This window comes from Lepus europaeus, chromosome 19 (genome assembly GCF_033115175.1).
Source record: "Lepus europaeus isolate LE1 chromosome 19, mLepTim1.pri, whole genome shotgun sequence".
Classification (NCBI taxonomy): domain Eukaryota; kingdom Metazoa; phylum Chordata; class Mammalia; order Lagomorpha; family Leporidae; genus Lepus; species Lepus europaeus.
This window is the reverse complement of record NC_084845.1, coordinates 36,039,697-36,056,491: the sequence shown is the minus strand read 5'-3', so window position 1 is coordinate 36,056,491 and position 16,795 is coordinate 36,039,697. Positions and strand designations below refer to the sequence as shown.

The following is a 16,795-nucleotide window of genomic DNA, read 5'->3' as shown; positions in this document are numbered from 1 at the left end:
TGTATCAGACAATGAAAATGTATCTAGAACACAATTCTTACAGCTTAATAATAAAAGGACAATTCAACTAAACCATGAGCAAAAGAGTCAGATGTTTCACCAAATCAGATATGGGATGGCAAAGAGAAACATGCAAAGATGCTCAACACATCATTAATCACTAGTGAAATGCAAATCAAAATCACAATAAAGTAACAAAATATACCCACAAAGATGACTAAAATTACAAAAATGTACCATATACCAAATGCTGGTAAAGATGTGAAATAAACTGGAACTCTTCTACATCGCTGGTAGAAATATAAAGTGATGCAACCACTTTGAAAAGTAATTTGGGAGTTTCTTAAAAAGTTAAGCATATGCCACCTATAGTATGACCAAGCCATTCCATTCATAGTATTTATCAAAGAGATAAGTTTATGTCTACACAATGACTTGTGTAGAAGTGTTCTTGGCAGCTTTATTTTTAATAGCCAAACCCTTTAAAAATCCGAAAGTCTAAAAAAATGTGATAACAATGGTGGTATTTCTGACACAATATGAAAGAATATGTGAAATTCAGTAAACGTGCTAAGTGAAGGACGCTAGATAAAAGAAAAATGCAGTCTAATGATTCCATTTACGTCAAATTCCAGAAAATGTAAATAATTTATAGTAACAGAAACCAGACCAATGGTTCCCTAAGGATGAGAGATCACAAGTGAGCATGTGGGTAATTTGGGGATCATGGATGATGCCCATTATCGTAATCTTTTTTTTTTAAGATTTATTTATTTTACTTGAAAGTCAGAGTTACATAGAGAGAAGGAGAGGCAGAGGCAGAGGCAGAGAGAGGTCTTCTATCTGCTGGTTCACTCCCCAGTTGGCCGCAATGGCCAGAGCTGCACTGATCTGAAGCCAGGAGTTTCCTCTGGGTCTCCCACGTGGTTGAAGGGGCCCAAGGACTTGGGCCATCTTCTACTGCATTCTCAGGCCATAGCAGAGAGCTGGATTGGAAGTGGAGCAGCCGGGACTTGAACCAGTGCCCAAATGGGATACTGGCACTGCAGGCACCGGCTGCTGATTTATGTTTGAAAACCAATGGTATGTTTTAAAAATTATTATTTTATATAATTGTATGTCTACTGAAAAAGAAGAAACTTAAAAAAAAGTAGAGCAAGTATGTATTTATACGGTCTGTGATAGTAACCTCTTTATTAATGCCTCTTCATTTGTTTCTATGGATTTCTCACCTCACATCATCTCCTTTCTCCAAAACACCTTCACTTCTACCCATCACCTTTGTGCTGTTATCAAAGATAACACAATTTTCAATGTATAGATTCAATTATATATCTATATATATATAGTTTTTAAAAATTTTTATAAGGCAGAACAAGTTTATTCTCTTATTCAGAGTAACTATTCTCATATTTATGTATTATGATGTTCTCATCTAGTATATATTTCCTTGAGAGCATAAATTAGCCATAAAATAAAACAACCCTGTATAAGTAGGTTTCCTCTCAATTTTACCAGTCAACCTGAATCAGGAACATTCTACTCAAGCAAGGACGGACAGAAGTATTGAAACAAGGGCAAGTTAAGTGAACTTACGAAGCAGTCAAGTCCCTCCAGCAAAGCAGTGATGTTCTATTTTCCTGATAACTTTAAACTGGGGATCCCTGCACAGGGACCTCAGGCACAGAACACACAAACTGAAAACACGTGCTTCTCTGAGTGCACAAGTGTGGTGTGCTGCGGCACTGCTACCTCCCCCCCCCCCCTTCTTCCTGAGTCTCAGGCTAGCCTCAGCTAGCCTCCGATCTAGCTCCCTGCTGGTGCACCTGGGGAGGCAGCACATGGCCCCAGTGTTTAGGCCCCTGCCACACATGTGGGAGACCCAGAGGAAGACCCTGGCTCCTGCAGCCACTGGGAATTGAACCAGTGGATGGAAGACCTATCTTTCTCTCTTTAACTCTGCTGATCAAATAACTTTTAAAAAAAAAGATGGATTTATTTATCAGTCTCTTTCTCACAGAAATAAAAGGATATACTGTAACTACGGAACAAGAGCAGGGTTCATACTATATAAGAACATCTAGAGAAATAAAAAAAATTGAAACGATTAACTCATAGAAATTTTTTTTAAAAATAAAGTTGAAGAGGTTTTGGACACCAGTAACAGCAGCAGCAACTCTTGTGTGCACATATGATCAGGGGATGTAACCAGAGGAAAAAACCAACATTCCCCAATGACCCTGAGTCTTGCTGGAGGGTTGAGGGGGCTGGGCATCAGCACTCTTAGCATATCACACACTCTGGGGCCCAGGCTGTCAGGACAGCTAACTCTGGGAATACATCTGCTCTCACTGTGGATGGGACAGGCTAGTGTGGCAGAGTGAATCGTCTGCACTCCGTGACTGTGGGAACTCTGCACAAGAGGACACAGGGTGGAACTGGGTCTCTGGGCAATCACTGTGTCTGGTGCCGGAGGCTCAGATCTCCCTGACTGCCCAGGGTGGTCACTGCAGAGGGATCGTGCTCACACTGAGGACTGTACAGATCTTCTGTGCACTCCACGTGGCAGTGCAGGTGAGTGTTGCACCACTGGGGGCTAACCCTGGGCACTGATCCCCTTGGAAGAGAGGAGGTGAGGGTGTGATTATGCCAACAGAGCTGATCATACACCCTTCTGCAGACGATGGAGAGATCTACCATGCTCAGCTTGGGTGTCACCCTGGATACTTGCCCCGCCCTAGAGCACAGACCAGAACTCCCTGGCCACACCCAGCACACACCTCCTGGTATTCATTAAAAGAGCAGACACTCCACTAAGCCACAGAAACACAGTTAAAAAATAAATCTTTGAGAGGAGAAAACCAACAAGTATTTCCACAAAGACCTGAAAATAAATGCAGAAATTCAAGAAACAAGGTTAAGAAAGATAACATGACTTCCCTGAAGGAACACAACCACATTTCAATATTAGAATGTGAAGATGGGGCCGGTGTCGCGGCTCACTAGGCTGATCCTCTGCCTGCGGCGCCGGCACACCGGGTTCTAGTCCCAGTCGGGGCGCCGGATTCTGGTCTGGTTGCTCCTCTTCCAGTACAGCTCTCTGCTGAGGCCCGGGAGTGCAGTGGAGGATGGCCCAAGTGCTTGGGCCCTGCACCCGCATGGGAGACCAGGAGGAAGCACCTGGCTCCTGGTTTCGGATCGGCGCAGCGTGCCGGCCGTAGCAGCCATTTGGGGGTGAACCAACGGAAGGAAGACCTTTGTCTCTGTCTCTCTCTCACACTGTCTAACTCTGCCTGTCAAAAAAAAAAAAAGAATGTGAAGATGAAGAGACTGATGAAATGCTTGAAAAGGAATTCAAAAGAATGATGGCAGGATTACTCAGAAGCAACAGGAAGCAAGTTCAAGAATTCCATATATGACATGGAGGAGAATTCTTCCATGAGATTGTGATTTTAAGGAGAAATCAAACTGAAATATTAAAAATGAACAATTCAATATGTCAAATAAAAAATATGATGGAAAGCCTTAACAACAGACTTGGTGAGGCAGAAAGAATATCTGAGCTAGAAGACAAATCTCTAGAAATATCTCAGACCAAAAAAAGAAGAAATCAGAAAAATTAAAAACAATGTTTGAGATTTATAGGATACTATCACACAATCAAACATACATGTCTTAGGAGTTCCTCAAGGTGTGGAAAGAATGTATTAGAAGGCCCATTTAGTGAAATAATTATAGAAAACTTCCTAATTTGGAGAAATAAGGGTATTTCCAAGTACACGAGATACATAAAACTCCTAATAGAAATGACCAGAAAAGATCTTAACCATGACACACTATAATCAAACTCACCACAGTGAAACATAAAGAAAAGATTCTATAACGTACAGGAGAGAAACACCAGATTACTTTCAGATTATTTTTCTGATTAGACTCACAGCTGATTTCTCATCAGAAACCCTACAGGCTAGAGACATAGTTCAAGTCTTAAAAGAAAAATACTGTCAACCCAGAATACTGTACCCTGAAAAGCTCTCATTTATGAATGAAGTTGAAATAAAGACCTTCCATAACAAACAGAAATTGAAAGAATTTGTCACCACTTTGTCCAGCCTTACAAATAATGCTTAAGGATATGTTACACACAGAAACACACAAAAAATTAAGTTAGCATTATGAAAGAATGTGAAGGCATAAAATCTCCTAGTAAAAGTACAAAGGAAACCCAAAGCGAACAATAGGAGTATTGATGGGAAAATGGCAGGGCCACGTTATTATTTATCAATAGTCACCTTAAATGTAAATGGCCTAAATTCTCCAATTAAAAGATAGACTAGCTGAATGGATTAAAAAACAATACCCATCTATTTGCTGCCTACAAGAAACACATTTCACCAACAAAGATACATGCAGACTTAAAGTGAAAGGATGGAAAAAGATATTCCCATGCTAATGGAAAGCAATATTGAGCAGGTGTAGCTATCCTGATATCATACAAAATAGCCATTAACAAAAACAAACAAAAAAAAAAAAACAAAAAAAACCTGTTAAAAGAAAAAGAAGGGAATTATGTAATGATTAAGGGATCAATTCAACAGGAAGATGTGACTACAATAAATGTATATGTACCCAATGCCAAGGTGCCTGGCTATTTAAAACAACTGTTAATGGATCTAAAGGGAGACATAATTGCTTCTTGGCCTTTTGACTAAGATGAAGTATAAAGGGAGACATAAACCCTAATAAAACAGTAATGAGGGATTTCAACACCCCACTTTTGTCAATGGACAGATCAAGCAGACATAAAATCAACAAAGAAACAACAGAGCTATTCTACACTATGGATCAAATGGACCTAACTGTTATCTGCAGAACCTTGCATCCCAGAGTTGCAGAATACACACTCTTTTCATCAATGCATGGAACTTTCTCTAGGATAGACCACATGCTAGGCCATAAAGCAAGTTGTTGTAAATTCAAAATAAAACTGAAATCATACCATGCATCTTTTTTGACCACAGTGGGATGAGCTTGAAATTAACAATTCAAGAAAATATAAAAAACACACAGAGCCTGAACACACTCCTGAATGAACACTGGATTACAGAAGAAATCAAAAGTGAAATAAAAAAAAAATTCCTGGAAATGAATGAAGATGATATTACAACATATCAAAACTTATGAGAGACAGCAAAAGCAATGTTAAGAGGGAAGTTTATAGTAACTTGCGCTTACATAAAAAAACTGGAAAGGCATCAAATGAATGAGCTATTGATGTATTTCAAGGACCTAGAAAAACAATGACAAATCAAATCCCAAATTAGTAGGAAGAAATAATTAAAATTAAAGAATAAACAAAATTGAAACAAAAAAATTATAAAAGATCAGTGAATGAAGAACAGGTTTTTTGGAAAAAGGTAACAAAATGGATTCACCATTGGCCCAACTAACCAAAATTAGAGAAAGAAGACCCAAATTAATTAAATAGAGATTGAAAAGGAGATATTACAACAGATAATACAGAAATATTGGGAATTACTATAAACAGCTATATGTCAAGAAATCGGAAAATCCAGAAGAAATGGAGAAATTCCTGGACACATACAGTCTACTAAATTGAGTCATGAGGACACAGAAAACCTAAATAGATCAAGAACCAAGATGAACACTGAATTAGTAGTAAAGACCCTCCCAGCAAAGAAAAGTTCAGGACCAGCTGGCTTCACTGCTGAATTCAACCAGACTTTTAAAGAATTAATTCCAATTCTTCTCAAACTATGAAAAACAACTGAAAGGGAGGGGATCCTCCCATACTCCTTCTGTGAGGCAAGCATCACCTTAATGCCTGAATCAGAAAAAGATACAACAGAGAAAGAGAACTTTATCCAATGTGAACGCATAAAACTTCAATTAAAAGACTAATATTTCTGATGAACACAGATGCAAAAAATCCTCAAAAAATACTAGCTAACTGAATCCAACAACACATCAGAAAGATCATTCATTCACCTGAAGAAAGTGGGATTTATCCCTGGTATGATTCAGGGATGGTTCAATACAGGAAAATCAATAATCAAGGCAATTTATGACAAACCCACAGCCAACATCTTACTGAATGGGGAAAAGTTGGAAGCATTTCTATTAACATTCAGAACCAGACAACAAAGCCCACTTTCACTAATGCTATTAAATACAGTCCTGGAAGTTTTAACCAGAGCCATTAGGCAAGGAAAAGAAATCAAAGGGAAACAAAATAGAAAGGAGGAAGTCCAATTATCCTTCTTCACAGATGACATGATTCTACATTTAGGGGAACCAAAAGACTCGATTCAGAGACTTTTGGAAGAGGTAAAGTGTCAGGATATAAAATTAACACACAAAAATCAATTGGGGTCGGCTCTGTGGCATAGTGGGTTAAACCTCTGCCTGCGGCACCAACATCCCATGTAGGTCCCAGTTCTAGTTCCAGCTTCTCAACTTCTGATCCCACTCTCTGCTAAAGCCTGAAAAGCAGTGGAAGATGGCCCAAGTGCTTGGACCCCTGCACCCACATGGAAGACTTAGAAGCAGTTCCTGGCTCCTGGCTTCAGACTGGCCCAGCTCTGGCCATTGCAGCCATTTGGGTAATGAACCAGTAGATGGAAGACCTTTCTCTCTGTCTCTCCCTCTTTCTGTAACTCTACTTCTCAAAAAAATAAATAAAAATCTTTTTAAAAAATCAATAGTCTTTGTATACACTGACAATGTCATGGCCAAGAAAGAACTTCTAAGAGCAATCCCAGTCATAATAGTTACAAAAAAATTAAGCAACTTGGAATAAATTTAACCAAGGAGGCAAAAGATCTGTACAATGAAAATTATAAAACATTAAAGAAAGAAATATAAGACAACACACACACAAAAAAGGAAAAATCTTTCATTTTCATGGATTGGAAGTATTAGCATCATCAAAATGTTCTTACTATAGATTCAGTGCAATCCCAATCAAAATACCAGTGACATTCTCAGATCTAGAAAAAAATGATGCTAAAATTCATAAGGAAACACAAGGGACCCCTGATTAGCTAAAGCAACCTTAAACAACAAAACCAAAGCCAAAGCCATGAAAATACCAGATTTCAAGATTATAATCAAAACAGCCTGATACTGGCACAAAAGTAGACATGTAAGCCAATGGAACAGAATAGAGACTCCAGAAATCAATCCACACGTCTACGACCAACTAATCTTTGACAAAAAACAAACAAACAAACAAACAAACAAAAAAAAACTAAAATTAATCCCTGGGGAAAGGAAAGTCTCTTCAACAAATGGTGCTGAGAAAATTCGATCTCCAAATGCATAAATATGAAACAAAACTCCTACCTTACACCTTGTACAAAAATCAACTCAAAATGGATCAAGGATCTAAATCTATGACTTGATACCATCAAATTATTACAGGTGAACACTGGAGAAACTCTGCAAGACATTAGCACAGGCAAAGACTTCTTGGAAAAGACCCCAGAAACACAGGCAAACAAAGCCAAAATAGAGAAATGCAATTATATCAAGCGGAGAAGCCTCTGCACTGCAAAGGAAATACTCAGCAAAGTAAAGTGACACCAACAGAATGGGAGAAGATATTTGCAAACTATGAAACTGATAAAGGATTAATATCCAGAATCTATAAAGAGTTCAAGAAACTCAACAACAAAACAAACCACCCAGTTAAGAAATGGGACAAGGACTTGAACAGGTTTTTTGCAAAAAAAAGGAAAGTCAAATGGCCAAGAGACACATGAAAAAAATGCTCAGGGATCACTTTCCATCATGGAAATGGAAGTCAAAACCACAGTGAGGTTTTACCTCACCTCAGCTGGAAATGTTTTCATACAGAAACCAACAAATGATAAATGCTGGTAAGGATGTGGGGAAAAGGTACCCTAATTCACTGTTGTGAGAAGGTAAACTAGTACAGCCACTGTGGAAGACAGTATTGGAGACAGCTCATAAAGCTGAAAACAGATATACCATATGACCTAGCAATCCCACTCCTGGGAATTTACCCAAAATCAAATCTGCAAATGAAAGAGCTATCTGAACCCCCATGTTTACTGCAGCCCAATTCAGAACAGCAAAGATATGGAATCAACCCAAATGTCTATCATTTGATGACTGGATAAAGAAATCATGGTATGTATATATAGTAGGGAATATTACTCAGTCATAAAAAAGAAATGAAATCCTGCCTTTTGCAACCAAATGGATGCACCTGGAAGCCATTATACTTAGTGAAATATACCAGTCCCCAAATGACCAATACAATATTTTCCTTAATCTGTGGTAACTAACAGAGCACCAAAAAATGTAATGTATAGGAGTGAAATTAACATTTTGACATTTTGAAATTCAATGAATGTTTACAGATCTTGTCTGTACTTCTGTGGAACAGTACTTTTTTTCTTACTATTTGTTGAACTCTTTACTTAGTGTAGGGCTAATCTTAGAGTATAAAGCAAACTGGAAGCAGATCACTGTAAAAATTAAGACAGGGAATAAAAGAAGAAGAAAGAGAAAGGGTGGGAGCATGGGAGGGGGAAGAAAGAGAGAGTGGGAAGTATCACTATGCTTCTAAATCTGTATATACGAAATATGAGACATTTGTTTACCTTAAAAAAAAAACAGAAAAACAATGAAGCAATAAACCAAGAAAGAGGAAGGCACAGAAAACAGGAAATCTAACATAGCAGGACATGAAGGGAGACACTAGGAAGGCACTCATGTTCAGGTGAAGATAAAACTGATAGAACATCTCAAGTGACTGAATGTTTTGACAGGAGAATCAGATAGCTGGTGCAATAAATAAACAAAATAATTATTGACTCGAAAAAGATTTTACTTTAGATGTACAAAAAACAAAAAGATGAACATAGGAAGAAAAAAAATGATAATCGTTTAATGGTAGTTTTTACACAGACTAGTCAACATAGCAGGGAGCTGGGTCAGAGGAGGAGCAGCAGGACTTGAACTGGTGCCCATATGGGATGCCGGCACCGCAAGCTGAGGCTTACCTACTATGCCATGGCACTGGCACCCAAATGGTAACAATTTACCACAAAGGACCAGCATTGTGGTACAGCAGGTTAAGCTGCTGTCTGCAATGCTAACATCCCTTATCTGAGGACCAGTTTGAGTTCTAGCTGCTCTGCTTCTGCTAATGCACCTGGGAAGGCAGCAGGTCATGGCCCACGTACTTGGGCCCCTGCCACCCATGCGGGAGACTCAGACGGAGTTCCAGGCTCCTGGCTTCATCTTAGCCCAGCCCTGATAGCCATTTGGGGAGCCAATCAGAGGATGGAAGATCTCTTTTTCTATCTCTCCTGTATCTCTCTTTGCCTTTCAAATAAAATAAATCTTTAAAAAAAAAAGCTTACTGGTTCATTTTTGAAAAGCAATTATATCATCAATATAATTACTTAGTAAGGACTTAATAAAATTCATACTGTAAAATTTGGGGTACCAAAATAATATAGAGGGGGAAAAAAAGAAAGAAAAAAAAGGCAAGCAGTCATCTTCTATGAAAGGGATTCTATAGATCATGCTCAAAACTGAAAACTCAAAAAGCAACAACACAGTCGTGTGATTCTGAACATGGAGGTAACCAATGAAGTTACAGAGGTAAAGTGTGGAGGAGGAAGTGGAGGGCTCCAAGAGATGGGATTGCTTGCTGTTTTTGTTTTTGTCTTAAATAACTTTGTAGGATTACTGATCTCAACACAACATACACACATACAAGTCTGTTAAACTATTTAATAAAAATAAAAAAGGAAAAATGAGCAGACTTAGTACAAATCAAAAACAAACAAACAAACAAAACAGAAAACAATCTCCAGGACATTTTAAGTCAAACTGCTTCAGACTTCAGTCTGTACCAACATGTTTTTCCCTAAGAAAATCTACAACAATGTGCATATGACTTGCATATGATTATTTACTCTCATCCATACTCTTCAGATGTGATAAGACACAGTGAATTGTTTAAATCTTACCTCGAGCAGAGCTGCTGCAGGATCACCCTGTAGACTTTTCCCTAGTTTGTCAACCTCATCTAACAGGAACACTGGATTGTTAACCCCGACAGTCTTCAAGCCATTGATTATGCGACCAGGCATGCTGCCAACATAGGTGCGCCTACAGAGAGCAAGCAGCGCATTCACAGCGGTCAGATGCCAGGGGCAAGAGCAATACCATTCACAAATCAAACTCAGCCCCGCAAAGAAGCCATTTAGCTATTACTGTAACACAGCACCGAAGGACTGTTCAGAACTCCAAAAAGTTCGTGGAAAATGGAATTAAAAGTTTGTTTTTATGCAAAGACATTTGAAGTTCACATATAATTTTTTTTCATAACACATATTTTCCACAAACTTAAGACCCCATGCAAATTTAAAAGGCTACATGATATATCAACAAGCCATCAGACTCAATTCTTATTTTATACTTAATGATGGCTGCACACTGCCCATGATATAAAAAGAGTGCATGCTATTTACAGATATGGAAAAAGCACTGTACTTAATTCATACAGTTATGGTTCCCACTCTTTGAGATTCCAAAACGTCTAAAGTGCACTAATTTCATTGCCATGTTTATTATGGTATTTCAAAGCAATCTCCCATCTTGACATAACCACCTTGTAACACACTGATACAGCTGCCCTGAAACTGACGAGAAGAATATTATCCTCCTCTTCATGGACATCGATGCTGGGTTCAAGGGGCCCCTCAGAATGTGGCCAAAAGGATAACAGAAAGGAAAAATTTCTGATTTTCAGAGGCAATAAGCTGTTGCTAACTATAGTAAGAGGATTTAGGGTTAAGAGTATTTACATCAAAATTCCACAATTCTGGCCTTTCAAATAAAACTCTACTGGGTCTGTACTAACTGGCACAATTAGGTTCAGCCCGGTGTTCTGTTGAGTGTAATAATATTAGAGGCTGCAGTTCCATATCTAAATAAAAATCATCTGCATAATTACAAGAGATAGAGTGTAGCATGAAATAAAAACAAACATGTTTACCAAACTGAAAAAAGTAATTTTTAAAAAAGCCTTTATTTTAAAGCCTTTTATGAAACCTTTATTTTTTACAAAATTTTTACTTTAAGGAGCAATTATTTGATTTTAATTATAATCTTGTTCCCTAAGTCAGGTGCAATGCAAATGCTGTCTGAGGGTGCCCGAGGCTGACTGCCCCCTAGGAAAGCAGCAGTGGTAAGTGGGGCGGCAACGGCTACCGCACGGCCTGTACAAAGCTGACTCACGGGGCAGGCCTCAGCTCTGCCACATGACTGGCGTAAAGTAGGACAGAATAAATAGAGTGACCTTTGGAAAGACAAGAAAGCTTTTAAAATATCGTGGGAATGCCTTTCATCCAGGGAAGGTGACCAAGGCCCTGGAACCAAAGATAATAAACAACGTCCTGTTATAATACGAATTAGCACGTTCCAGATTTCAGAATGGGATGCAGGGCAACATGCAACATTGATAAATTCTTTCATATTATTTCTCTGGAGAACTTAACAGATTTACCATTACTCCGATTTTTAAGACTGGCAAGGCAAGGAAATTGTTTTTAAATTTCAAAGTTTCTCTGAGGCATTTCTTGCTGTACTAATTGCCTTTCATTTTTCTGATGGATAGACTTCAAAAACTGGTACTTAATTCTAACCTAAAGTCATGGAGAGAAAATAATATTCTATGCAGGCACCCTTTAAAGAAGTAGAAACCTAGACCCTAGCCACTACACACAAGCAATTCTTCCTAAACTTTTCATTGTTCCTCAGAGCCTATGGAATTGGTCCTAACTCCTCTGTCTGGAGGTCAAGGCTCAGCACAATCTAGTCCTACCAGCCTCCTCAGCCTGCAGTCACTACTCTCCTGTTTCACTGACAATTTTCATTAAAAATATTTGTGAATATGGTGCCTGCTTGCTCTTAAATCTCCTCCTGCATGTGTGAATGCCAACAATTCTAAGCAGCTTTTCCTGACCATCTCTCACAAAGTGATCTTTCCAGTAATGTAATACCTACCACATATACCAACTCTACAGTGGATCGGATGCCTACTTATGGGCACCTGCTGTGAACAGCCAGTGGGCACTGTGCTAACAGACCAGTCTTGTCACAGAGTTGATGCAGGAAATAGAGTGGTCACACTGTTCCTCAGCAGCTCAATCTCACAGGGACCCACGGCATCTTCCTATCACCATTGTTAAGGATGTACCAGCCCCTGCACACTACTTTGGGTTCCTCATCTATACACTGGGATAATAATACCGCCAACCTCATGGATCACATGAGGATTATGAAAGAACACAGGGAAAACCCACACATAGTTAACAGTGCACAGCTTTCCTAAGATGCTATCAATAACAGCTATCTAATGTCTAATTTTGATTTCCTGGAAAAAGTACCAAAAACCAAACCAAAACAAAAGCAGTATATTTAAATCTGAGTCACATTTCAATTTCCGCTCCATGGAAGCAACTTTTAAAAGTCTTTTTATAGCACCAAGCACATTCAATTTCCTTGGTGTTCCTCAGCCACCGGTGGCAAATACGTGCCACCAGTCCAGAGATCAAACCAAGAAAACAATGATTACAACAGCACTGGATGCTACTGACAAGGCCTACAAAGTGATTTCCTATTTTTTTTTTTAAAGATTTATTTATTTATTTGAAAGTCAGAGTTACAGAAAAGGAGAAAGACACACACACAGAGAGAGAGAGAGAGAGAGAGAGAGAGAGAGGAAGAGGAAGAGGAAGAGGAAGAAAAAGAGAGATCGTCCATCCACTGGTTCACTCCCCAAATGGTTGCAATCCAGGGCTGGGCCAGGCCAAAGCCAGGAGCCAGGAACTTCTTCCAGGCCCCCCATGTGAGTACAGGGACCCAAGCACTTGGGCCATCTTCCACTGCTTTCCCATGTGCAATAGCAGGGAGCTGGATCAGCAGTGGAGCAGCCAGGACTTGAACCGGCACCCATGTGGGATGTGGGCACTGTAGACAACAGCTTACCCATGGTACCCTAGTGGCACCGTACAACATGATTTCACATCAAATTAGAGAGAATCCACATTAAGCAAAAACCGAATTTGTCACCTTTTGAGTCTAAAACAAGGTGGTTCATTTGATTTATTGCCAAGTGACTTGGTCTTCCCTGTAAAGTTTTTTTTTTTTTTTTTTTTAAATCAGAGGAAATAAAAGATTATTGATTTAACATCAACTGGTTGGATGACTACTTTATGGAAGGATTTTATACTTACTTTAGCTATAAAAAGAAAAGATCTTTTAGTTTTGCAGAAACCACTCTAGAAATACAGCATTCAATGTCGTATACAACAGGGGGTCTCCAAAAAGTTCATGGGACAGGCATATTATGAAAAAACTGCGCATGAATTTTCAAAATTATGCATTAACTTCCAAATTTATCTCTTCCATTTTGTCTAAACTTTTCAAAGTACCCTCCTATGAATGTATTCTGATGTTATTCTAATTTTTTTCTATTCAGTTCTGTCTTTTGCCACGTTACAGTAGCATGCAATTCACTGATTGAAGATAAAGAATATGGGGCCAGTGCTGTCATGTAGTAGGTTAAACCACTATCTGTGATGTCGACATCCCATATGGAACATTGGTTCAAGTCCTGGCTGCTCCATTTCCGATCCAGCTCCCTGCTAAGATGGCCCAAGTGCTTGGGCCCCTGCACTGAATGTGGGAGACTCAGGTGAAGCTCTGGGCTCCTGGCTTCAGCCTGGCACAGCCCCAGCCTTTGTAGCCATTTGGGGGTGATCCAGCAGATGGAAAATCGCTGTCTGTAATGCTGCCTTTCAAATAAATGAATAAAAAATAAATCCTAAAAAATACAGAATATACTTTGAATAAATTTGTGGAATATGCAGATAGAGAAAAATGTAGCAATACACATCTGGTTATTGTTGTTAACCACATTCGTTTGTGAAGCCTGCATCATCATAAATGTTTTTTGCAGGTAAGGCTCAACATTTGCATTTCATGGTCAAGACAGAATCAGAAGCAATGGATACTGACAACTGGCTTACCTTTTCCCATGACTATACCTACTAACTCATCTTGACTTATAAGCAAAACCTAGAAAACCTACAAAAATAAGTATTTTGTGGCTTACCTAGACATAATACAGAAAATATAGCTGTTATTTTTGGTGAAGAAAATCAATTTTATAGTTTATTTCAATCTGATTAAAATTTGAAGTTTGTTTTAAAAAATAGCAATCATTTCTATTTGCTGCTTCCTCATGATACAGTAGTGTCTGGAAAGTAACATGGTATATAATACAGTTGGCAAAGAATATATCACTTCAATGACTTATTTCCATCTGAATATATTACCTAGAATTTCTCATAGAAGTGAAGAGTTAATATTTTTCTTATAACTTGTGCAAGCAAGTCACAGATTCATCACAACTATTCAACTAGTGTATAAGATTAAACAGAGTCAAAAACATCAATATAGTTGAAGATTTTGTTACAAGTACTTTCCATTTTTCAAAAACGCCTGGTTTATGCTTCAAAAAACTGCAAAGAATTACAATATCATCTATTTGTAGACCAACAGTAACCAACTGCTTTTCTATTCTGCTCCATACCTAGGCATCCAGAAGGCTGGTCAACCTGTTACTGCCAATGACATGCAAAAATCAGGACTCTTTCATCTTTTCCAGTATGTACAGAAAGGCAAAGAATGGGCATTTCTTGCCTATCTAATTAAAGGGCTCTTATATGTTATAATGCAAGCGACTGAAATGATACTTACAAAGAATCTGTAATGTAAAAATGGTTATATGTTATAATGTTAAATGAAAGGGCAGGATCACAATCCTGCTGCTTAATAAAGAAAAAAAGAGGCAATAAAAGATGCCCAATGAAAAGTCTTGCAGGAAAAGTTAACAGTGGTTATTTCTGTATGGTAGAAAATAATGAGAATTTTTTTCTTTATTTTTAAAATTTTCTACCAACAGTGCTGTGTGTGTGTATATGTGTATATGTGTGTGTGTGGTGTGTATCTCAAACCATAACAAGCAATAAGCTCAAAGGAGACCCTAATGATTTCAAAAAGAAAAACAGTCCAAGGAAGTAAGACTGTCACACAGTGTGTATAAACACATCCAACTCTCAGGACTCCAGCAGTCACTCCCAAATCTTTCTAGGATAATTAGAATGGATGAACTCATCTAGAGCACTGCATAACTTCCAAAATATAATCACATTTTCATCTTACTGAATTCAAATAACACTTAGCACTTACTATGTTGAGCTCTGTGCTAAATAAACATTATAAAGTGATACAAAGCAGTGTAAGATACAGATTAAATTGCCTGAGTATGTATTTTTTGCTGAATATTCCTTATCCAAAAGTCCTGGTACCATAAGTATTTCAGTTTTTAGATTTTTTTCAGATTTTGGAATATCTGCATACATATAGTGGGATATACTGGTGATGGGACTCAAGTCTGAACATGAAATCCATTTGTGTTTCACATACACCTTGTGCACACAGCCTGAAGGTAATTTTATACAGTATTTTTATTGTGCCTGAGGGTTTTTTTTTTTTTTTTTTGGACAGGCAGAGTGGATAGTGAGAGAGAGAGAGAGAGAGAGACAGAGAGAAAGGTCTTCCTTTTGCCATTGGTTCACCCTCCAATGGCTGCCCTGGCTGGTGCGCTGCGACTGCCGCACCACACTGATCCGATGGCAGGAGCCAGGTGCTTCTCCTGGTCTCCCATGGGGTGCAGGGCCCAAGCACTTGGGCCATCCTCCACTGCACTCCCGGGCCACAGCAGAGAGCTGGCCTGGAAGAGGGGCAACCGGGACAGGACCGGTGCCCTGACCAGGACTAGAACCCGGTGTGCCAGTGCCGCAAGGCGGAGGATTAGCCTATTGAGCCACGGCGCCGGCGAGTGTGCCTGAGTTTTGACTATGACCCATCACATAAGGCCAGATATGGAATTTTCCACTTTTGGCATTATGCTGGTGATCTAAGGTTTTGGATTTTACAGCATTCCAGATTTTGAATTTTCACATTAGGGATATGAATCCAGTATTTATGCTTTATCTCTGCAGCTGTTATGTTAGAAATGCCAGTGCCACATACCATTTAACAATTAGAGCATGGTAGACAGTGAGTGGTCAATTTAGAAAAGAGTAAGGTGACTAATCTCATATTAATGGAGGAATAATAGGCTTATTATTCCTATTCAATTTGGGAGCCTAGTCTGAGGTCTTAAAACACACCTGTTTTAGAAAGGCCAAGAAGAGCGACCTGGAACTACAGGCTCTAAGGAGGGCAGTGAGCAAACTGGTATACTATGATTAAAAAATACAGTAAATGTCTGCGGCTTCAGTTACTTCTCGCTTGTAGGGACTAATAATAAAATAGCTAACTTATTTATAACTTCTGCCTTTTCAGGTGGCATATGAAAACCACAGCTTGTTTTTCTTCTCATCTTGTTTGAACAGAGAGCCACAGATTCCTTATAATGATATAATTTTATCATCTGAACACAAAACTGGTAACATACTTCCAAAGAGTTAATATCAGCAGTGACTTGAGATATAACAAGTATGTTTTATCAAAGAACAACTCATGACAAACAATCATGCAAACTGATTTCATAAAACATCCTGAAAGAGGGGTTTTCATCTTATTGCTGTGAAGAGACTGAATTGTTTAAATGTAACAGTCACATGTGTGTTTCGTCTCCCCTACCAGATAGTAA

General features: G+C 38.7%; 1 protein-coding gene across 1 annotated transcript in view; it reads right to left on the bottom strand.

The window, feature by feature from the left end:
• The window catches only part of LONP2 (lon peptidase 2, peroxisomal), a 111,270-nt gene that overhangs the window by 63,681 nt on the left and 30,794 nt on the right, over positions 1-16,795 (bottom strand). Inside the window, exon 8 of the mRNA XM_062177981.1 lies at positions 10,032-10,173. Within this exon, the coding sequence (XP_062033965.1) occupies positions 10,032-10,173 (142 nt within the window). The remainder of the gene's footprint in view (positions 1-10,031; positions 10,174-16,795) is intronic.